Here is a 24,935-nt window from a genome sequence, read left to right as displayed (position 1 = left end):
CCCCCCTTTAACGACCTACCTTCAGAATCATAGACAGGTTTCAGATATTAAAGGCTAACAATGGAACCAAACAACCCACTCGTTTCAATTTGCATGTTTCCAAGCAATACAATGCCTTGCTGTATAAAGCTTTAAACTCACTGCGGATCCAGACATTGAATTGAGAAAGCTTCCTGGAGGGGAAGCGAAACGTCTTCAAACCTTGGAAACCAAGTCCAGTAAATTGTTTTTTAAAACTTTTACGGAAAGATTGTTCCTTATGTCCCTAACAGAGCACTTCGCTCTCAATCTGCAGGTTTACTAGTGGTTCCTAGAATTTCTAAAAGTAGAATAGGAGGCAGATTTTTTTGTTATCAGGCTCCTCTCCTTTGGAACCAACTACCAGTTTTAGTCCGTGAGGCAGACACCCTGTCTACTTTTAAGGCTAGGCTTAAAACTTTCCTTTTTGATCAAGCTTATAGTTACAGTGGCTAAGGTTATCCTGAGCTATCTCTATAGTTATGCTGCTATAGGCTTAGATTTCTGGAGGACATAGGAACCCCTATTTTATCCTTCTGCTCCATTCTATATCTATTCTTCCACTCTGCAGAATCTGTTAGTTCAATCTCTAACGTTCTGCTCTCTCTGCTGTTTCACATAGTAGCTTTGCCACGTCTGTTCCTGGCTGTGACACCATCCTGGAGAGAAATATCAGCTGTGCTGCTTCCATCAACACCTTGTTTATAGATGTAGGACATCGGCCAGTTTTTCAGTGTAGTCCTGTTTCTCTGACTGGGACTGGCTAGATGTGCTCTCTTCATCCTCTGACATGGGAGCTGGCTCGGAGCTCATCTGCCTGGCTGTGTGTTTTTTGGATGGGGCCGCCTCTTACAGTTGTCTTTTGGTATCTCTGCTTCTGTCTCCTTGAGCCTCCAGCCTGCTGTAGGTTTCTTCCTGTTAAAAGAGAGTATTTCCTCTCCACTAAAAGCATGCTTAGTGTAACGGATTGCCTTTGAGTCAATGAGTCGATGCATCAACTGGTTTTCCTTAAATAGAAAACTTTAAATCTATTTGACTGTATGATCTGGTGAACTGTAAAGTGCCTTGAGAAGACATCTTGTGAATTGGCGCTATATAAATAAACTGAATTGAGTTGAATTGTCCCTTGCACCACTACTGGCATTCCTTAATGACATTAAAGCCTGGTTGACTCTGAACTTTTTACAAAAAAAAAAAAAAAACTGAAGTGATGGTGTTTGGTCCCAGTAACCTTTGTTCCCAGTAACAGTTGTCCGAGCAGTTAGCATTCTTTGCTAACATGCTCACCACAACAGCCCTCCTGCTCTTTATAACATAACACTGGAGGCTCCTGCTGCCAGCATTCAACATTTAACTCGAACAAAACTCCAAACTCCAGCTATAGCATAACGTTGATTACATGCAAGTGCTTTGCTACTTACATTTATTAATGGGCGAAATCCACCTAGGATCTGGAGACGACGAAAACTTGGACTTGATCACATGTTCTGACTGCAGCGCGCAAAAGCGCAATTCACATACGACTCAAACAAGCAAAATAATACCTGCAGGTCATAAATTGATATATATTAATATTGAGAGAAATCAAAAACTTTGTTTTGTGTCCTTTGTATATGTATTTAGTTCAGGTTAAGTCAAACTTGATGTCTCAAAATCTAAAAAGAATGAGTTACACAATCAAATCAATAATTTTATCCAGTTTACAGTAAAAGTCATTAGTTTGAATGAACAGCCATATGTTACACTTTTTTCAGTGTGGACTAATGTAATGCACTTCATTGTTGGGTGAGCCAGTCTCCCCTCGCATGTCTCAAGTTGTTGCAAAATGCAGGCGCAGGCCTTTGAACTTGAGAACGTAAGAGGGAGCACATAACCCCATCCTGGCTTCCCTCCATTGGCTGCCTGTGCATTTTACAGTTAATTTTTAGATTCTTGTATTTGTTTTTAAATCTTTGAATGGCTTGGCTCTGCCTTATCTCGCTGAGTTCCTCCACCCCTATGCGCCCACTCAGTGTCTCAGGTCAGCTGAACTGCTGCTTCTGGAGCTACAGAGGTGAAAATGGATGCACAGTTTTTTCAGCTGATACTCCTAAATTGTGGAATGAGCTCCCCCTCCTCATTAGACAAGCCTCTTCACTATCTGTTTTTAAACCTATTTTTATTCCTTGGTTTTTAACACAGCATGAGACTTTCTGTTTTTGCTTTGTGGTTTTTTTTGTTTTCTTTATATGGTTTTATTTGTTTTAATGCATTTATTTAATTATATTTGTTTTAATCCGTTAAACTTCTATGTTATTATACAACTTTAACTTTACTTGGTATGTATAGCACTTTGTGGCAGCTGTGGTTGCTTAATAGAGCTTCATAAATAGAGTTGGATTGAGCTTCATCAGTCCAACAGGAAGCCAATGAGTATGCAGTCAAAAAAGTGGTAAAAGGGGCTTATTTGTTTTCTTTTTTGTCAAGGCTTTGGAATATTTTCAAAACCCAGAAAGATACTGAGCATGTAATGAAGCTTGTGTTGATGTTTATTTGTTTGTTTATTTATTTGGATCCCCATTAGCTGTCAGTAATTTGACAGCTACTCTTCCTGGGGTCCCTTTAAAATTATACAGATACACATAACATTTCAAATGATCACATCATAAGAACCACGATACATTTCAAATTATATCACATTACAGTACAATATGTTACACAAATATTCATATATTAAGGCTATCAACAGTGTTTTTTTAAAAGTGATTTAAATGCACCTTTCGTAGTAGCAGTCGAGATGTTATGAGGCAGTTTGTTCCACAGAGTCACAGCTCTGAACAACACAGACCTGCACACTGCTTCTGTTCTCGGAATGGGTCGAGTCAAATGACCAGAAGCTGCCTGCCTGGTTGAATAATTGTGCTCATTTCTCACATAATGTAACAAACTGAACAAAAGAGAAGGTTTTCCACAAACAATAATATTTCTCAGGAAACACAAAACATTACATTTTAGTCTCTCCTCTACTCTGAGCCACGACAGACGCACATGCAACTCAGCAGAGCTCTGAGTCCACACACAGGGCAGTCCCAGTGCCAGCCTGGCCGCTCTGTTCTGTGCGGTTTGTAATTTAGCCAGATGTTTCTGAGCTGCACCTGACCACACCACAGAGCAGTAGTCCAGGTGAGACAGCACTAACGATTTAACCACCAAAATTCTAGAGGCTGAGGTCATGAAAGAACTAAATCTTTTAATACAAGACATATTTCTTCCCATATTTTTCACCACCATATCTATATGTTTTTCCCAGGATAGTTGCTCATCAAATGTTACTCCAAGTGGTTTCACCTCTTGTTGTAAGTATTATTCAAATCCTGATAGGGGAACAATTTGAAAAGAAATGAGAAGCAGAAGTTTATACTAAAACAACAAAAAACAGAGACTCCTTACTTTTGCAAAACTTAACATTGAAATAATTGCATTTTTTTGCATAATTCATACATTCACAAATAAAAGAACAAAAAAACATACACATCACAACCTACTTCCCGCTTCTGTTTAAATCCATCTATGCCATCATGTTAACAGAAAGACACAATGATAGCCTCTTTTTCACTGGCCCCATTCTACTATATCTTCTTTGTGACTATTTTTACTGATACATTTTTTACCCTGGCTCAGGAGGCGTTAAAGACAGGCCAAACAAGGCCGCCATATGATGTGTATGGACTGCTGTTTGCCAATTGGCCACAAAATATTAAGAACCAAAATGGTGAGGGTGGATCAAACTGAAAACTGTGCAGATAGCTCAAAGTTTATGTAGGAGGACATGCTTAGCATAGTTGTTTCTGTTTTTTTTTTTTTTTTTACTTTGCAGAGGCTTAGCTTCATGCCACAACTCCGGCTATAAGTGAATAAAATGGAAACAAAAGTTCTATAAAAGGGCCTATTGGAGAGGTACTGTGAGGGTTGGTGAAGTCAATAAAAAAGGGATGTACATCATACTTGATTATGATGTTATTCTACTGTTCCACTGTCTTCTTATTCGTTGGCAATTATTTCAAAAGCTTCACACTCCCGATCAATGGTATAATTGCAAGTTCTCTGCCTGCTTTTACATTTACAGTCCATTTAATGGCACAGCAGAGTAAATAAAGCTCCAAGCCGCTTTGGTCCCGAAGTAAACTGATGAGACTTCATCTTATAACTACAATCATGTTAAATTATTGGATATACCAAACAGCTTTGCTAAAAAAAAGGTTATATTTGAAGGTTGCATTTGAGCTTTCAAATTGGGTTGTTGTTTCTACTAATCTCTTATTTATGAACACATACTGTATTTGTGTTGTTTATAAAAAAAAAAACTACCAGTTGGGCTACAGTTGTATGATTGCAAACTTTTTATACAACATTTGCTTGCTTGAGTTGTTTTAAATAATATGTTCTCTATATCATAGAAAGGAAGCTTTAGCCAGAAATTCCAAATGCTCAGGGTTAAATGACAAATCACTCTTTATGAGGTGCCCTGCATTACATATAAACAGAGGAAATATCGTTTTCTGTTTTGAGGTTTTCATAAACTTGTTCTTGGAAATCCACAGCTTTATAATTGTGACTGGAGCTCTTGTAAACGTAATCTTCTGGCCTTTCAGAAATCTAGGAAATATAATCAAAAACAGAAAGGTGTTCATCATAAATGACTAAATGGAAACACCATAGTCAATACAGGCACCCACCGTTTGTAGAGCTTCGAGCTTTCTCCTTTTCTTGTCTTTTGTGGCTCCTTGAAGACAATTTTTTTGGTAACTTACAATTGCGGCTTACAGTTACAGTATGTCTGTTTAAAATATTTATTTACCTATGGATGTAATGCATACCTTTTTGTGTGCTTTTATATACTGCAATCACTGCAATAAATAAAAGCACAAGGAGGAGAGCAGGAATGATGTAAACCACAATTTTAAGAGTGGAAGGACCTGAAAAGAAAGAAAAGAAAATTGAGAGATTTACATGTGCGTCCGTTCAATCAAAAGCACCTGAAAAACGGTTGGCATGTAGTCTGCATTTGTTTTAGCCTTCACCTCATCTATAATCATGGATAAAAATAAAATTACTCTGAAATACTAGGTAGCAAAATAGCCAGATATATACGATATATACGACATATATCTGACTATTTTCTATTGTGTTACTTAGCGATTGTTTATAATTAATAATTTCAATATTTAACAAAAATCCCAAATTTAAAAAAGAAAGCAGCCTGAATATCACTATGATACTCAATTTTTTTGCATTAAATTTGTTTTTAATATTTGTAGTAAGGATTTACGTATATTTCCTAATCATACATTGCTTATACTGCCTTACCTACTGACAGCTCAATCTTGGTGTAGTTTCCAGCTCTCCAGTTTGGATCTGAACCACACCAGTATGTCCCAGCATCACTTTCTTCCAGCTTTGTGATCTTCACAAAGAAAGAACTGGCGGACTCATTAGCTTGGAGAGTGAATCTGCTCTGATTCAGCAGCACATCAGTGCAGCTGTTGCGGTGTTCTCCTTTGCAGAGAAATTTCTCATTATTCCAATGTTGTGCTGGATATGGGCAAGACATATCAAAGGCATATCCCACAATGCCACCCATCTTTTTTGTCTCTACACAGCACCACTCTGTCAGAAAGATATACAATTTAAAAAAAACACAGATCTTTAACATAACAACTCTGAATGCAATGCAAAAGGCAACTAACAAAACCCAAAGCAATATTTTCCATTAAACACTATAAGAAACAGGAAAAGAAAAATATAGGAATAACTAATTGACATCAATAAGAAATAAAGATAAAAAAAGACTTTTACAAGTATTAAGCAAAATTAGCAACAGTATTTGACAAAAAATGAAAACCAAAAAGAGGGATAGGTTGTCCCATTAGAAATGTGAGGACATGATTAAAACAAATAAAAACACTGCTCTGACATCAGACCAACCATGGTATTAAAGTTCTTAGCTTTGGCTCCTGGAAATCTTGTTTAAGTTGTTTTTTTGTGTAAAATGTCTTAAAAGAGAACAATTAGTTAAGGTACACTGTTTTTCTGCCATTTTAGTGAAATAAGCTCAAGCAGACAGTGACGGTGTTTGTGCAAATTGGGCAATAATGAGAAAGTGAAAAGTGAAAGTCATTTTTATTCAAAAATAATTATTCCACAGTTTTTGGTTTTAATCAGGTTGGAAGTTATGCAAAGTATTATCGCAACTTTCAAATGTCTAAGATCGGGCTCGATCCCAAAACCTCAGGAATGGTAGTCCATGTCTCACAACTGACGCCACTAGCAATGGTACAGTAACTGCTCAGTAGAAATTAATATTACTTAACACTAATGTTACAACCATAACCAGTGGTTTGCTTGGATTATGATCAATACGTTGTTTAATCTGACCAAAACAGTTTTAACCAACTAAATTGATTGTTTTTCCAATCAATCTATTCTTAGAATACCGTAAATTCTCTAATATAGGCCCAGGCCTTTATTTCACTCAAGTGCATCGCGGTCCAGGCCTTAATTGGATAGAGGCCAGAATTAGAGACAGGCCTCTATTGCTATTTGAGCAAAACAGACTACCAGTGGAATGAATAAAAATGAGATTTTGTGTCTATTTGAACCTATAAAACACTAGGTTCATTTATTGAAAAAGTACAGTTACCATGTCTCGCTTGGATTGAAGAAAAAAAAAAAAAAAAAATCCTCCAATTCTGTTTAATTCTCCTCCTCAGTTTCCTCCTCCTCTTCATCTCTCCCTTTAATCTCCTCATCACTCGCGCTCCTCCTGTTCTGCTGCGTGTCTGTTCTCTTCCTCGCACAGACGGGCAGCAGTCAGGGCCTGTCGTCCAGCTGCGCAGGGCTGTGGTACTTGTATGTTACTTACTACCACAAGTATAATGTTGAGGTATGCCCAGAAAAAACGTTTATAGCCCCGGCCTGTATTAGAGACCGGCCATTATTTACCTCCTCTGACAGCGAGACCGGCCAATGTTAGAGTCCCGGCCGCTATTGGAATACAGGCCAATATTAGAGAATTTACGGTATATCCAAACTCTATCCAACTGATAGCAATTCTCCTACAAACTCCCACATCTTGACTCAGTGTATTCTCATTATCAGTTCGTACGAAATCATACGAAAAGTTATGCACCGTAATTTCGTACGTTTTGGACGTTTTTTTCGTCGTATTTCGTCGTATTTGTACGTCTTGCCTCGAGACATGATATCCTTGTGCATGTGCCTGTTACGCACCATTCAATAACATAGACTTTAACATACAATTAACCTTAACCCTGACCCTAACCCTAAGATACAAAACAGCAATCAACCTAGTGAGAGACATCAAGAAGTAATTATTGCACTCTTTTTCCCAGTTTTACGTCCGTCCGCGGATCTGCTTTTTTCGTCTGTCTGGCTGCGCATGCGCACTGATCTGTTTTTTCGAGGAAAAACGTCCAAAACGTACGAAATACTGTGCATAACTTTTCGTAGGATTTCATACGAACTGATAATGAGAATATGTTGCTTGACTGCATACTAAGGCTGTTTAAATGCCTGTTGATGTTGTTGCGCTGTCCGAACCACTTCCTGAAGTGGTCACGTAGTATTACGGTAGAGAGGCTTCAAACCTCACGCCTCGACACACGCATCGGGAAAACGGCCCCTCCGTTTTTTGACACACGCCTTGAAGCCTCGGCTCATCTCATAGCATCACTCCTGATTACTCATTCATCTGCATAGCTGTTGCTGGATCTCATTACAGTTCATCTGATCCACCTACTTTAGCCTCTATTTAACTAGCCCTCAACCATTCATCAGTGCCAGATTATCTGTGCCTTTAGAGAGAGTTTTTTAGCGTATCTAAGTGATTCTGATTGTCTGATCCTGACCCGTTCTGTCTGTGAACCTCTGAGCCTGCCTGTACCCATTCTGATCTGTTTGCCTGACCTGTCCTCAGACTCCTTCTGGATCCTTCTGGATTTCCCTTTGGTACCTCTTCAGATCTCTTTTCTCCTGGCTCTGAATCCTTTGTCCTCCGACCTCTGGAACTTCAGCATCTGGGACTCTCTGGGCAACATCTGCCACGTCTTGTTGAGCCAACCGGCTGTAACTAACCTCATCCTGTGGTCATGGACTGAACTTTAAGACCAGGTTAGTGACTCACACAGTCATAATCATCCTCTGCCAGGTTGACGTGGTCACTAACCTGTGTTCTACCCCTGCAAAGCTTCCTGCATTAGGAACCGACGCCGTTCTCTACAGTTCCATCTTAAATAAAAATTTTGTGAAAACTAACTGTCTCTCCACCACGAAAACTGAGTCCTCTTTTTCAGAGCTTGAAATATGATTGAAACGTTTGATTTTAAAGGGCTGTTTTTTTTTAGTTTTTTTTTAGTGACTCTCCTGGTTGTCCATAATTTCAGCTGGAGGGTTTCTATTGGTTTTAGGTGAGAAATTACAAAAAAATTACACCACCTTATTGCATGATTCAATTTTATACTATCTTCTTAAATGCAGATTAAAATACAAAAAATGTAGCTGGTAGAAACAGAAGACAAAGAATGAGAGACAGTCGAAGACATAACAATAATCATATAACATACATGTATGTTAACCATATATCACTTTCTTGTTTTGGTTCTCTTTTGTGTGATAATATAGTATTACTTATTAGAAATGTTAATAAATGCTTTCCTATATATTTTTTTCTATTAAACCCCATCCAGTTATCACATAAATAAGGTTTTACATGTGTGGTATTTAGTTTCTTATAAAAATCTAGTGTTTTCAGTGCAGTGTTTCCAACATAATAAACCCTTACCTACGGACAGCACAATCTTGGTATAATTTCCAAAACTCCACTTTGACTGTGAGCCACACCAGTATGTCCCGGCATCACTGTCTTCCAGCTTTGTGACCATCACCAAAAAAGAGCTAGAGGACGTATCCTCTTGCAGAACGAATCTGCTTTGACTCCTTAACATTTCAGTGCAATTGCTGCGTTGATCCCCCTTGCAGAATAACTTCAGATTTTCTTGATGTCGTAGTGAATGAGGGCAGGAAAAACTAAGGGGATATCCCAGATTGCCCTTTATGTTGATTGTCTTCCCACAGCACCACTCTGTAAAGTGGAAAGTGCAACTTTATGAATAATCAATTTTACATTGGCTTAAATCACAACCGCATATTTTCTTACCTAGCAAGAAATATAAACATTTCCCACAAACTATAAAAGGCAGAATTTACACAGCCATAATTAGTGGAGCAGTGACTGCTACAGCTACAAAAAGGTCTATGTGGGTGTGTAGTCACAACCAGGGAAATAATGTAAGATTGGGATTATTTGGGATTATGTATTTCTCCGATCCAGGCCACCCTCTTGAAAGAGTATTAGAGGGTTTATAATAAAGTGGGTGGCACCACACTTTAAAAAAGAAAGAGAATTGGCTCTGTGAAAGAAAAAAATCCTGATTACAGTTTTTTTGGATTGCTTACACACTAAAGTCAAAAGTAGTACACTATTAGCAAAACTTACACTCAAGAAGCAAAACATCAGCCCATATTTGCACAACTATAAGCACATTGTCAACCTCACACTTGTTGCAAAACTCTACACACAGTGATTTGCAAAACACTAAACACACTTAACATACATTACACACAAAAATCTATTATGAAGTCACTTCCTTGCAATACCAAAGCACTGACTGTCAAATTACAGCACCTTCCAACCAATTGATTCAACACAGTCATCAGGTGTGCAAACACTTGTTTGCACACCTTCTCCTCCACCTCTGCATAATCATGGTGCAAAAGCACCATGATTATGCAGAGGTATGTATTCACCTAAGCATTGTGATCTTGCATATTGTCTCATAATCTTTTACTGTACTGTAATATGTATACTAGATCTACACTGAACACAATTTTGCCTGACACTGTTCTTCAGAGAGTTTTACAAATGGATGGAGAGGAGATCCAGCATGAGTTCATTTACGTAGATGAGGCTGGGTTCAACCTGACGAGAACACGAAGGAGGGGAAGAAACATCATTGGCCACAGGGCTATAGTCAATGTCCCAGGGCAATGTGGGGGTAATATAACACTCTGTGCAGCCATTACACAGAATGGAGTCCTCCACCGCCATGCCCATATGGGCCCTTACAACACAGCAGCAAATCAAATTGATCATATGCAATACATTGTTGTCTGGGACAATGTGTCTTTCCACCGCTCTGCTCTGGTTCAGAACTGGTTTCAGCAACATTCCACATTTCACCGTCCTATATCCTCCACCATACTCTCTATTTCTCAACCCCATTGAAGAGTTTTTCTTGGCATGGCGGTGGAAGGTATATGATCTCCGTCTCCAGGCTGAGGTATCCCTCATCCAAGCCATGGAGGAGGCCTGTGACCAGATGGAGGTAGCAGCAATGCAAGGATGGATTCGTCATTCAAGACGTTTCTTTCCAAGGTGTCTTGCTAATGACAACATTGCCTGCGATGTTGATGAAATTCTCTGGCTAGATCCAGCTAGGCGAAGAGACAATGTCTAGTTTTGGTTTTGTTTTGTTTTTTTTTACAGTAAACTTACAGTACAATACGTAAAGTGACATTTTGTTACAGTATTATGAATCTCCATGTCAACATTTTGGGTGTGTTGAGAAATAAATGAGTTTCTTCAGTCTGCAACATTGGTCTTGTGTAGTGTTTGGTGAATTTACATTATATTAGTACTTTGTTGATGGTAGCCAATTCTAATCATAGGGAAGTAGAAGTGCTAAAAGTGTTTTAGGTTTATCACAGCAGGGTGTAACTTGTGCAAACAGAGTATAGTAATGTGAAACGTGTGAGTTTCATATGGTAACAAAGTGTGGTTTTTATTGTAAAGTGTAGTGTTTAATTATGCAAAGGATCTGTAGTGTTTTGTTAATTGGGTGTGGTGGTGCTAATTGTGTGTAGTGTTTTGAAAACACAGGCCCTGTTTCGAAAATCTTGCTTAAGCAATCCAAAAAAAACTGTAAAACTTCTGAAGTATTCAAGACAATCTACCAGCTTTTGCAAAGTAGGTATCAACAGAAAAAGCTGCCGCTGGAGTTTTAGTCTCTTTGCAGTAGTCGTGCATGACACAGTAGTTTCACAAGTCATGCGGTATGATCATGATACTGATATGTGAACTAAAGTGAGATATTTAACAGCCTACAAAGAAACGTGACCAGATCACTGACTAAAGAGCTGAATAAATGTCTTTACACAATTTGCAATCAACTTCTCAACCTCCTGAAGAGAATAAAAACAAAACAGAAACTTATTAAAGTCGTAGGGAAGCGGCTGTTCCAACGGCTGCAGTTCCGAATTCTCCAGAGTGATGACCAATTTTACACGAGTGAATAAAGTGAATGTGATGGGTCGGGATTGTTGTGGCGGAAGGTTCGCAAGCAAGTTTGGTTGTGGCCACTGTCTCGAAGCATCTTGCTAACCAGTTAGCAACTTAGTGCTAGGTGATTCCTAATGGGAAATTACATTGGGACCAAGTAGCACTTAGCAATGACACTGTCAAGGAACGCTATGGACAGTGGAAACATGCAAGAGGAGGATAGTTTTGTGTCGAAGGTCGTGGATGAGTCGCCTCCGTCATACATTTTTTATCTAGAGGAGGAAAGCGCGGACGAAGTTGTTGTGGAAGACCATGCCAGGGCGGCAGAAACTTCGTTTGGTGTAGAAGGCTTACAGCCGTACATGTTTGAGCCCTTGCCTCGCAGCCCTGCCAGTCCTGTTAGCTCTACGCCTGCCGAAGACAGAGACGCCCATCCTATTGATGTAACTCAATGGTAAGTAAATGATTCTCATTTCTTATTTCAACCGTTGCCTATACTAACTGCAACATATGAATCAAGATGCTATGCCCAAAAAAATGTTATTGACAGATTACCATTGATATATGATTGGCCGAATTTAGGTGTACAAGCTGACATATACTGTAACTAAATGGCCTGCATTAAATAACAAAAACAACACAGATTTTAAGACAGGATTTTTTTTTTTATAGAGATATTCTAACTTTTGGGACAATATGGTCTAATAAAGAGTACATTTACATATTTAAGCCAGAGTGATTTAAAATCTTAAATATGACTTCCCTAGGACTTTAAATTCTTATTTATCTGTTGTTGTCTTTTTTCTTCTGTTTTTTGGTGTCTTACCGACTGTCAGTTGAATATTAGTATAATTTCCTGCAGTCCACTTTGCGTCTGAACCACACCAGTACATTCCTCCATCCCCTTCTTCCAGCCTGGTGACCATCACTGTGAAAGAGCTCGAAGAGACGTTATCTTGCAGAGTGAACCTGTTTCCAATTATCATTACATCAGCGCAGCTGTCACGGTGATCTCCCTTACAGATGAACTTCCTATTATTCTTGTGTTGTGTTGGATAAGGACAAGAGAACGTAATGGGACTTCCTATAATCCCACTCATATTGTTGGTCTTCACACAGCACCACTCTGTTAGAAAGTTAGAATTAAAGATGAAGACAACTGCAGCTTGTTTTCAGGTTATGCTTAGAACATGAAACTTTTCCCATAGAGAGAAAAAAGCTTCAAAACAAATCAAAAGACTTATTCTTCATCAAACCCTTATAATTCAATTGAAGGCCTTCATTACCTTGTTTTACTTTCAATGATACCTCTGAAGGGAAGTGGTCATATCCAACCTTGGTCACGCCACACAAGTATTTACCGGCATCCTTAGCACTTAGATAAGAAATGGTCGCCACGAAAAAATGCTTCTGTTTATTATCACTGATGGAGTATCTACCTTTCCGTGTTTCAGTGCTCTTGACCAGAATATCTGCATCCTGGTTACAGTCACCTCTACATAGATACTTCTCATGGCTCTCATATTGGGAATTATAGTGGCAAGTAATATTAACTCCTTTGCCTTCATATCCAGATTCATGGATCACTGCTGCTGCACTAACTACACAACAAGAAGCAACTGCAAGAGAAAGAGAAAAAAAAACATGACATAAGAAACATAGCAAATATACTGTAACCTTTGAAGATGTATGCAGCAAGGTTCACCAGAGTACATGTATAGTTCAAAGAAGAAAGGTATAAAACTATATTGTTTTGGCTGCACTTGTGGTTTACATCTAAACTATTGAGATAATATGGCTCAATATTGCTCAATCAAACAAAAACTAATCTCAGTCAAAAAGATGAATTGTATTTAGAATTTTAATTAAATATTTTACTTTGCCTGAAAAAATATTTTTTTGTTAAAAATAACTCAGTTTTTCTCACAAAGAGAAAAAGCAACAACATCAAATAAAAAGATTTGCACATGTTAGAATTTGTTGGTTATGATTCTCAAACTTTTGATTTTGATGCTCCCTGTTTTGGTTGAACTTTTGAGTGCTGGGAATATAAACATCCTGAGTAGGGACTAAAGATAAGGATGTAAGAAGTGTCCTTATTGGTTTGCACTAACTAAAGCTTCTGAGTGCTGCAACTTCTAAAAGTAGGATCGCTGCAGTAAACGGAAGTGAAGGGGGCGTTATTTTCTGTAGCTGCTGTTTGTGACTTTTTCAATTAAAAGTCTTTATTGGTTAAGATTATCTATTATTAAAAACACAATAGATCTACATAAAAAAACAACTAATGAATAGAAAAAAAGAAGAAAAGCTAGGGTTCACCTTCCAACCTTCCAAGTAAACGGCTCTAAATATTTTGTAGAAGAATATTTACATAAATAAAATTTTCATATAGAACAAGTTGTCTGGGCCAAAATTGTTTAGAGCTTTAAGTAACCGTGCCTTTCAACAATAAGATAAAACAAAATAAATCTACAATTTATAACAAGAGATCTGTGTTCAGTGTTGCTATGTTTCATCACATTAGAAGAAAGATTTTACTTTTCATTTTCTTTGCAATTATGAACTTACACTTAAATTAAATATTAAACGTAGAATGTTTAACACTAAATAAAAACCAATATAGACATGTGAAACTTTACATTCTAGCTTTTAAATTTTATTCTGTTCCAGAAGATTAACTTCTCAAAGATTTCAAAATGTACTCATACTGTATTAGCCAACTGGCAAAAACTATTTGTGTTCAAGCTTTTTCCTCACACTTCAAGTGAAATACCTCTCTTCAAATAACATTCTTATTCTCCTTGTACATTAATATCCAATACTTTAAAATATAATTTCTTCAGAGGCATAATTGTTAGACAAAAGTACCATTTGAAATTAACTTTTAAGTTGGTAATAAATATAATTTTCATTAAGCCCACATTTTCCATGTATCTTTCTGATCTTAACTGTTGTGTTTTTAAATTTTTTTTGTGGAAAATACACATAACACAAGTCAAGGCTTGAAAACACCGTTCAGTGTTTAATTCATTTGTATAACTTGTTTTGATTGGTGAATTAAGTTGCTGAAATAAACTTAAGAAAATATTCTGTATATTAAAGATTATTGTTTATTTAGCCAAAACCTCATCCATCGTTTTTGTTTAACTACATGGGATTTCCTGAATCACCGTTTACGATTATAACAACTCATCTTTCTCTTTTTTTTGATGAAAGCAAAATAACAGAACACATCTTCATTTAAATAGTTCTATATCCTTTGAATAGAGATATTGCTTTGTATAATTCATTCTAGATTTTTTGTCTCCTCTGGTTGTATGTTTTATTTGCTGCTGTTGATAGGGTAATATGTCCAAGCCCTTGTCCAAGCTATTATTATTGTAAGTTTAAGTAGTAAGTTTTATTACTAGTGTCATTATTATCATTAATATTATTAGTAGCAGTGGTAAATTATAAAAAGAAAGTTTTTGCAAAAATAATTATTTTTCAATGAAAAAATATAAAATTGTTAAGGTTATGTATAAAATATGATAACATTTCTGGCTTTTGTTTGAAGTTACCCAACCTCCAGATTCAAATTCTGAAACATGCTTGATTGCATTTGCTATATCAATCAGTAACACAGCATTACCAATTAAAACATATTTTTATCAACCCCAAAGATCTTATGAAATTTTCTAAATCCAAGTAAACTTACAGCAGAGGCAGATGCAAACGTTACCAAAGCTCCACGACATCATTCAGCTGTAGCAGACCTGAAAATACAGAACTGATCTTGATCTTGCTATGATGAAATTGAGGTACAGGAAGTTGCTGTGGTTTAACCAAGTTATGCATATGTATGTTAATATATCAACTTATAACATGGTTCACATAGGATATGGTTATCTGTATATAATATGTGTGTATACATTGCTTGCGATTAATTGCTTGTAATAAGCCCAAATTATAAAGTCAATTTTAGAATTATTTTTTCTTCTATCAACATCACATAAACTTGCTGCAAAATATTCTGAGCCATTAGAAAAAATCTCCAGCTCAGCATCGTAAAGCATTGTGGTGTTTCACAGTACAATGTTTTATGCTCAGAGGATATGACCTGTTTCCTGTTGAGAGCATAGAGCCAGATCACTTGTTTTCATATGTCTATTGTCATATCATTCACATGCATCCTTCACATCCTGAGGGTCAGACTTTCTATGGTTACTGCTTATCTGTTAAACATGTGTAGTTTCAACTTTTACATTCAAAATATAGCAAGAAAACATGAAATGATTGTAGCTGTAATTCCCTTTTTTGTACGGCCATTGCTGTGAAACTTAGAAGTAAAACATTCTTGTAGGCACGCTTTCACTACATCACTGGCAATTTTAAGTATGTTCCTTTTGTGCCCGAGAAAGTACAGTTCCTTTTTTGCTTTTTTTTCCTTTCTGGGCTTCCATCTTGTCCTCTCAACTACAAAGTGATTAATACAGATAGCATATCAAACATTAAAAAAACATTTTTGTTTCTTAAACAAAACCTTTAAGTACTTCCTTGTGTATTTCAGGAACTGAAACTACACTTAACATCAGCCTCACTGCCTGCTCAAAGTGGTAACCGTGTAGTTTAGACCATTTACAGCTACGTATTCTGAAAAACATTGTATTGTGTTGTTTTTACACAGATGAAAATGAACTAGTTCATGTTTATAGTTCACTTTTTCAAAAAATGAGCAAGTTCACAAACCTATAAATAAACTAGCTGAAGATCTTTGGTAAATTAAGACACAATAGAACCTACCGGTAATATTTCACTCTTTAAATGTATGATTGTAATACATAGAAAGAAATAGAAAAGACCTCATGTAGTGAAGGTTTACTGTATGTGCAGTGAAGCCTTTATTTAGCCAAATTACACCAAACTTCAGAAACATACAGGTACATTCAGGCTATGCTGAAAACATCTCCATCAATAATTATTTCTTACGTTCCTCATTCAGCAGCACATATCTCCCAAGATCGCTTGGATGTTTTAACTCTGTCACTTTAAATTTTAAGTGGAAGTGGCTGATGTACGGACCTGTCTGTTAAGTCCCAGATGGCAGAGTTTGCATAGAAACGTTTCTTTTTTTCTGGTCGAGTTTGCCTTTGTTAGTTAATAAAACTGAAAATGTATTCAACTATACACTCCAGGTAAATAAACAGATTTACAGTCAGCATTTTATTTTACTTTGCAAAGCAAGATGAGAACAAGACATTATACAGCCCTTTCAGTGTTGTTGTGTCCTTGGGCAAGACACTTCACCTGCATTGTCTACTGATGGTGGTCAGAGGGCCTGGTGGCGCCAGTGTACGGCAGCCTTGCTTCTGTCAGTGAGCCCCAGGGCAGCTGTGGCTACAATGTAGTTTGCCACCATCAGTGTGTGAGTGTCTGTTTGTGTGTGAATGGGTGAATGTAGTGTAAAGCGCTTTGGTCAAGTCTCCTGACTTGAAAAAGCGATATATTAGTACAGGTCATTTACCATTTTACCATTTACCTTATGGAATGGTATTCAGTCCTACTCTGAAAAAACAGAATTTGTCTCTCTCTAATTAACCCTGCAGAAAGGCTGTGAAGGTCTGCACACGTCTCTACCCAAAACAAAGACAGACAGTTTGGAAATAACACATAATGTTATGAAATAATTCCTGAGAAATAGTCTAAATGTTATATATTTTTTTAAACTTTTTTGTTTATTGTCCTTACACTATCACAAGTACAGAGCAACAGAATTTCCTCTCTGCATTTAACCCAGTAAATGCAGAGATGCCACTGTGGGCTGCCATTGTACGGTGCCCAGGGAGCAGTGTGGTTGCTCAGGGACCCAGTGTGACATTCTGTGGGAGTGGAGTCTGAACCTCAGGATTCCAAGCTCTATGCCCTAACCAGTAAGCCAGGGGTAACCAATTAAAAATCAGTGGTGTCTTAACAAAAAAATCCCAAACAACCAGTAGAGGTCCAGAGACATTTTTAATTATAATCTGTTACTTTAAACAGCATTTAACACTGAAATAAAATCCGGGTGTTTATGCATCCATGTTATACATTGATTTTTTTAATAAAAAATATAAAAAATAGAAAGTTTTTCCATATTAAAGTTTAAATTGGTTTTAAAGTAGAGAACAACAGTATTTCAGTTTGGTATATAGACAATTTCCTGCCTCACTTTTTTTTTTAATAAAACGTTTTTTCTTTCTTTTTATGGCTTAATGAGAGCAGTCGGCTTTAGGCTGCAATGCAAGGCTTTCAAAACTGGGTTTGAATGGCGACAAAGCCATCCTCAAGCACATATCAAGCTGCTCATTTTGAGCCTGGGTAGATATTTATTTTTGATTATGTTCATAGTGGAGAATCCTGCTTCACAGCAGTAGGTTGAGCAAAACATACTCAAAATGTGCAGGGTCATCTTTGAGCACGCCGTTTCATGTTTATTTATCTAGTTCATTGTGCTTCTCCCAGCAGTCCACACATTTTCTCCTTCTTTTCCATCGCCATGGCTTGCCAAAGGTTTGCCTGCTGTGTCTAAAAGTAGCCAGCAGCAGTAACCCTGACTGACAGCAGCTCATTGGGTAACTTGTATCATGTGCAGCCTGGCTTTACCATACAAACAGGAGAAGTGGTGCAAGTGACGCTTAGACACTGCTGTTGGAAAACATGCAGAAATGTATAAATGCTTTAAATTAGTTTGGGTCCAGATTAGCCAGCAGGTGGGTCTAAATCTGGGCCCTGGTCTGCTAATCCGTGACCTCTGCAGTAGGCCGTCATATACATTTATATACACACACATATATGTATATATATATATATATATATACATATAAATGTAAAAAGGAATTAACAGGAGACAGATTTTGCTTCCCACCACACTGTCAAGTGCTCTGCAAAACTAGCATCAGAAGTACCAGTAGATTAGTCTGAATTGCACACAGTAGTACTAGTAGTAGACATGCTGGTCTTTCATGCTGTTTGCCATAATAAGTGGTTTAAAAACCTGACTTTATCCATTGAAAAGTGTTATCAATTGAAAGCTAACGTGAGCTTAGTGTGCCGCTTATTATTCTCAGACTGCCATTTTGTACCATGCAAAAAAATGTTTTTTACAAACAACTTGCCCAAGTGTGTCTTTGCTCTGAGCAGCAGCTATTCAACTCACCCCAAGGTCCGGCTGCAACATGGTTTTTATTAGTTTGTCTATCGGGACGGAACCAATAACGGTTACAGCTAGCTGTTCAGTAAGTGTAAAAAAATATATATATAGTCAATTATTTGATATGTTTGATCTATCCATCCATCCATTTTCCATCATGATTATCCCTGCTGGGGTCGTGAGGGGTGCTGGTGCCTATCTCCAAGTGTCAATGGAAGAGAGGCAGGGTACACCCTGGAGAGGACGCCAGTACATCAGGAGAACACAGAGACAAAAAACATTCAAGGACACACACCTAAGGAGAACTTAGAGAAGCCAATAAACCTAACAGTCACATTTTTGGACAGTGGGAGGAGGCCAGAGTACGCTGAGAGAACCCACGCATGCACGCGGAGAATATGCAAGCTCCATACAGAAAGACCCCAGGCCATGAATCAAACCCAGAACCTAATTGCTGCAAGGCACTGTTACCCACTGCTCAATTGTGAAGCCACGATAGATTTTGAAACACTTAGCCATTGCAGCTTGAACACATCATCAGTGAAGCAACCAGTGTCATAGGGTGTTTTGAGTCTTTGATCTTCAGACACCCTCTTCTGGGTGACCCAACTGGGGTTGATCAGGCCCCAGTTTGTGTTCAAGCAGCACTAATCCACAGCCACCTTGAGGCTCTTTCAAGGTCTCACTGATGTTTCTGGTGGCTCTTCTCTGAAGCAACCCTCTGATGCCAAGGAGCCTGAATGCCCGATGCACAGTTTGACTAAGGAAGTCTCTGCAGCCCACTTCTATTGGCTCACAGCGGGCCCTCCATCCAGCCTCTGCATGCCTCAATCTGCTCAAGATATTTAGCTTTCTTCCTTTTATGAGCCTCCTCCATTCTGTCTTTCCAGGGGACTGTAAGCTCCAGTAACAGAACTTGCTTTGTGGAGTCAAATGTTACGACCAGATCTGGCCTTAGTGTCGTCCTTGGATTGTGCTCTGGGAACTGTAACTGACTTCCAAGGTCCACATGCAACTGCCAAACCTGAGCCATGGCTAGCAGTCCAGTTGTGCCCTTACCTGCTCTCTCAGGTTTCTCTCCTGCCCTGACAAAGAAGATATTGTGCCTCAAAGGAGACCGTTGCTTTAACTCATGGATTCACGTGCAGATGGTGTCTGCTACTGCCTTTAACACCTGGTTATGGCGCCACATGTATCGTCTCTCTCCCAGCACTTTAGGGCAGCAGCTCAGCATGTGCTCCAGGGAACCATGAGCTGGGCACAGTGGGTATGTTGGCACTTCTGCAAGGCCACAGGTATAAAGGTTAGATGGACTTGCGGGTGGGGGTTGGGGGGGAGGGGGGGGTTCAATTAAAAGCTCTCCTAAAAAGGTGGGTTTAAGGCCACATTTAAAAGCATTCACAGTCTGTGGGGTCCTCAGGTGACCAGGGAGAGCATTCCACAGGCTGGGAACAGCTGAAAAGAAAGCCTGATTTCCCATTGTATGAAGCTTTGTCCTAGGTGGTTTCAGCAGATAGGTAGATCGGAGGTTATGTGTTGAGGTCTGTGGGGTATCACCATGAATGCACTGGTGGGTAAGGAGGGAGACTTTGTACTCAATTCTGAGTTTGACAGAGGACTGCCAGAGGACTGCCCGGTCTGCTCGTTTTTTTCCCTGATCAACTGGGTGATCACTCCTGTATGTTCCAAACAGCCTGGCATGCCTTGGACTCAACCCCTCGGCACATAGGTGTCAATGTAGGAATTTCTCAGGAGATACTCAGATAACCTGTTGGCAAGGATCTTAAAGAAGATTTTGCATTCCACACCGAGTAGGGAGATGGTGCAGAACTGCTTGTTGTCACTAGCGTTCTCCTTGGGTATCCAAACACCCTCTGAGGTACGCCATTGTTGGGCTACCTTCCCCCTGCTCCATACTACCCTAATAAGTCTCTAGAGCCTCTCCGGAGTCTCGCACATTTTTTGTAGACTTTGTAGGGCACTCCACTTGGGCCTTGGGCTGCACTGGGACGTGCAGCTTGTTTGATGTTCCTGACCTCTGCCAGCATGGGTTCCTTGATGTCAAATTGGACAGAGGGTATTGGAGGTGTGGGTAGCTCACTGAAGGTAGGCAGGTTTTCCTCCCTCCTGCTATCACTGTATGTAGCACTAAGGCTCTGGTTGATCTCATTCTCTGAGCATCGCATGGTCCCACTCCGCGTCTGTCCCAATAGCCACTTAATAAATCCAAAAGGATTTATGAAGCGCTATATTTTTCAAATATAAAAAGAAAATCAATAGTAAAATAAATAATCCTCATGTCCTCCCTCAATTTTTAGCAGTAAACAGTGAAACAAAGCATGAATATATTGACAACCCCTTCTTGTGAAATTGCAATACATTTTTGGTCCTCATGTCATGGCATCGTGTCAGGTCTCGCTGTCTGTCATTGGCAGTTCGTTCGTACTGGGGCTTAAATGCTACGCACGCGTCTTTTGACATAATGACAAGGAAAGTAACACATTAGCAAGAGCAATGTGTAAATAAGCAGCAGTGTGGTAAAAACATCTGTGGCTGAAAAATGCAGCGGCCAAAAGTCTGGGTTTGAAAAAGGAAGAGAAAGAGGAGAGAGAGAAGGCGTCCATTACCAGTTTTTCCGCCCTCTCTTTTTTTTCCAGAAAGGGTTGTTAATTGAATATTTCAAATTAATGATAGATTATTAACCCGTTGGGTAAAATAAAACTGCTATCTGCAGGGTACAACTACGTAGTTATTCTTCCCCAATGTCAGAGGGGAATTATCATTAATGATGCTGCCCAGCTGGGTGCTGTCTGAAACGGAGAATGATTGCAGTTTTTAAAATTATTTTGTTGATTTGTTTTTAATTTTTAAGAAAAAACAGGATGAATCCAGCATTGATTGAGCCTTTTGTGTGTCTGTAAATAACAAAAAGGCCAAACAACTAAGCCAGAAATCTCACAGAGCTGAGAATTTACCTTTACCAACCAGCAAACAGGAAAACACCATAGTTATCAGAGGTTAACATCAGTTAAATGCAATTAGATGATTAACAGGATATGTAAATTAAATAAAATCTGTGTCAATATTAAAAGATTTTAGTTAGATTTGTATATTCAGATTAAATCACAACAATTAAAAGACATCTATAAATCTTGATCATTCTCATGAGCTGCCTTAAGCAGCCACATTAAAAAACATGTTTTGTCATTACACACACAGATGAATGAAGAATAAGCTCTCAGGGCCAGCATAAAAATAATCTGTCCTTCAATAAAGTTATATTGAAACCTAATAGGAATATATGTTCTCCATCCTAAATCTATTTTCTATTCATGTGTACATAGATACAGCTGTGTTTTATGTTTTAAATATCACAACAAAAATTACATTGACAATGTAAATTATACTCTTCAGTGCATCTTTATAGCAGTTTTAAAGGGGGGGGGGGGCAATATAAATATCTTTCATGGGGCCCCAAACTCAGCCCTGGTTTTTCCTCCTTGCACACCCTCTTACTGACAGTTCTAAACTTTCAGCTCTTTCCTGAGCTGGGAGATCTTGGTCTCATGCCGGTTTGGCCTAAAGATGTCCTGAGCCTTTAGTAACTTTATGCCAAATCTCTCTGCACCGCTGCAGATGGTTAGTGTATTCATCAACTGGGGTCGCTGATCAACTTCTCCTTTGCAAGATGTATTTATAGTAACATCAACATCCTTGTCAAACTGCAGACAGCCAAATAACCTGACACTGTACTGATGGTTTGCTAGGTGTAGCATGTCGAGCATGGAGGTTCCTGCTCCTCCTCCGTCACCAGGTTCAGTGCTTGGCACTGGCTCTGTGCGTTGCTCTACTTGCTTCCTCTTTATGCAGCCCATCATGGCCTGGTGGATCCTCAGGCCCCTAAGGTTCTTACAGACCTTACCGCAAAGGCAGGTTGCTGTCATTATCGAAAATCCATTGCCTATGTCTGGTAGCGGGTAATCTGTCCGTTTAGAGTGCACGGCCAATGACTTCCGATATGTTTGATATGGATTGATATGGATTTAAAAATTAAATCCTATATATGACGTGGTAACAACTTTAAGACTGATTGAAGACATTTTAATACCAATTAGAGCCTTAGTTTTATGTTGAAAAATGTAATGCCTTGTAAGACTTTTTAAGGATCTGCAGGAACCTCGTTATAGGCAATTTTTATTTCACTACAGATTTTATTATGTTGTTCACTGTCAAAAGTTTTCATAACTTGAGAAATTGTAGATGATTAAAACAATGCTTTTGTTAGCTTTTGTACATTTAACATAGAGCATTTGAGTCTAATGGAGGTCCACTTTTGGCTTTATATAAGCTTAACTGTTAAAGCCATTACATCATTTGATTACATAAAGTTAGATAACATCAAAGGAAATCATGGTAGAAATTTGAGGACTTCCACAAATTTGGTTTGTCCATGGGTAAAATGTTCAGAAGTCTTAAGGTGCCACACTCCTTTGCTCACTTATAAGCAAGAAGGTACAGCATGGGAATGTTTGGCCCTCATGCCTTTATAGGAATAAGACAGATTATCTGTTTGAGGATGAAAACATTTTTAAAGGAAAGTCTAATAAACCAAGGACAAAATTTAAAACACTACGTGAAGAAACTGGCTAAAACTAGTGAGAGAGCATCATTATCCATAATAAATTTTATTGTCTACCATTATGCTCTAAAAGACTGTATGCAAGAAAGAAGCTTAGACTCTTACTCCAACCAAAGAAATTTAGACTGAATTTTTGAAAATGCAGTCTGGCACAGAGAACTTATTTTAGAGATATGTCCTGTGGTTTTATGGTGTTAAATTTGAAGCATTCTGTGATAAGCTCTGATGCCTTTAAATAAAAAAGGGGGAAGTTTGCAAACCAAAGAAAACCTTCCAAGCTTTGTAGGATGGATGTGGCAGCATCAGCTGGTGTGGGTGTTACGCCGCAGAAGGGAGAGATGCATGATGCAAAATAGATGAAATCGTAAAAACAAAAAAATCAGTGGAAACCCTTGTGGGATCAGCCAAGAAGTTAAAACTGCGACCTGAAAAAGTTATCCAAACAGACCGTAAACCTTAATCATACTGCTAAACTTGTTCTGATAAAATTCCAATGGTACTGGTCCAACAGGCGGGAATATGTTTGCAAGAAAATGATTCAACACATTTGACCCATTTACACAAGTCAAGAGGAATAGGCCAAAAATCAACCTAATTTTTGGTAAAAACATCAAAGATATAGTTTAAAGGTAAATCTACCAAATGCTAAATATATCCATTAAAATTCAGAATTTTAAGAAAGCTTTAAAAAAATGTCTTGGTTATCCTGCTGGAATTCAGTAAATAGAAATAATTTTAGTGGCAATAAACTGTTCCTGGAGACTGATTTAAAGCCAGGAATTGTTATATTTCCATAATGCTGTGTATATTGGGTTTTAACATTTGTAGGTCACTGGTCTTCATCTCCTTTGGAATGCATGAAAGGCCTCGTTGCAGTAGATTTCCTCAGGTGCTGTGATACTTTCACAATCTGCTTCATTTTCGTCTTTGTCATCAAAGTGATAACTGTTGCTCCGCTGTTTGAAGGTCCACTGCTGTGCGTACACAACCACAGCTTCATGGTTTTCGTAAAGCTAAAAGTAAACATACAGTTAAAACATCATTACAAAGCGAAGACAGACTGATTTGGTATGTTCGCTCAGTTTAATGTGAAATCTAGGTTTATATTTAGTTGGCTTCATGTTTTAATTCAGCACATCTCAGCTGTAACATCTTCTCAAGCTTCTTGCTAATATTAAACATGTTGTAAACACAAATGCTTGTTTTTAGTAAGTCTATAAATGAGAATTATTATTAAAGCTTCAGTTTGTATAACACATTTGTGTATGCATAATTTACTGACAGGGTAGAAATTGAGGAATTGAGGAATGAGTTGTAAGAGCCATGTCAGTGTAAAAAAGCTTTTTGGGGTCGGTCTATTAAATCAGATCCTTCTGTTTAAAAAAAGCATACAAATATTCAATGATTTTTATAGATTTCAATTTAAATGTTCTTGCTTTGCCAAAAGAAGAGGGTTAGTAGTTTCAGATTCAATTAATTAAAAAAAAATATTTGGGAATTTCAATAATAAGGAAAAGTGCTGATGAAGGTTCTCAGTCATCCAGGTCATAGTCATTCCGTAAAACTTCAAAAAAATATCCACTGGACTTGGTTTCCAAGATTTGAAGACGTTTCGCCACCTCTCCAGGAAGCTTTCTCAATTCAAATGTCTGGATCCGCAGTGAGTTTGAGTCTTATATAGACAACGCCTTGTATTGCTTGGAAACATGCAAATG

The 24,935-nt window shown here is 38.2% G+C and overlaps 1 protein-coding gene across 1 annotated transcript in view; it reads right to left on the bottom strand.

Moving 5' to 3' along the window:
- Positions 1-4,025: 4,025 nt before the first annotated feature.
- LOC107082462 overlaps positions 4,026-24,935 on the bottom strand; it is a 25,556-nt gene continuing 4,646 nt past the window's right edge. Inside the window, exons 7-16 of the mRNA XM_015371152.1 lie at positions 24,078-24,233; positions 22,328-22,498; positions 20,539-20,782; positions 12,700-13,032; positions 12,240-12,539; positions 8,858-9,157; positions 5,365-5,664; positions 4,875-4,973; positions 4,734-4,780; positions 4,026-4,653 (exon numbers count right to left, since the gene is read on the bottom strand). Coding sequence (XP_015226638.1) covers positions 4,528-4,653; positions 4,734-4,780; positions 4,875-4,973; positions 5,365-5,664; positions 8,858-9,157; positions 12,240-12,539; positions 12,700-13,032; positions 20,539-20,782; positions 22,328-22,498; positions 24,078-24,233 — 2,076 coding nt within the window. The 3' untranslated portion in view covers positions 4,026-4,527. The remainder of the gene's footprint in view (positions 4,654-4,733; positions 4,781-4,874; positions 4,974-5,364; positions 5,665-8,857; positions 9,158-12,239; positions 12,540-12,699; positions 13,033-20,538; positions 20,783-22,327; positions 22,499-24,077; positions 24,234-24,935) is intronic.

This window comes from Cyprinodon variegatus, unplaced genomic scaffold (genome assembly GCF_000732505.1).
Source record: "Cyprinodon variegatus isolate N-32 unplaced genomic scaffold, C_variegatus-1.0 Scaffold54, whole genome shotgun sequence".
In the NCBI taxonomy this organism is placed as follows: Eukaryota; Metazoa; Chordata; class Actinopteri; order Cyprinodontiformes; family Cyprinodontidae; genus Cyprinodon; species Cyprinodon variegatus.
Note: the sequence above shows the minus strand (reverse complement) of the source record. Positions and strands in the feature narration are given on the sequence as shown.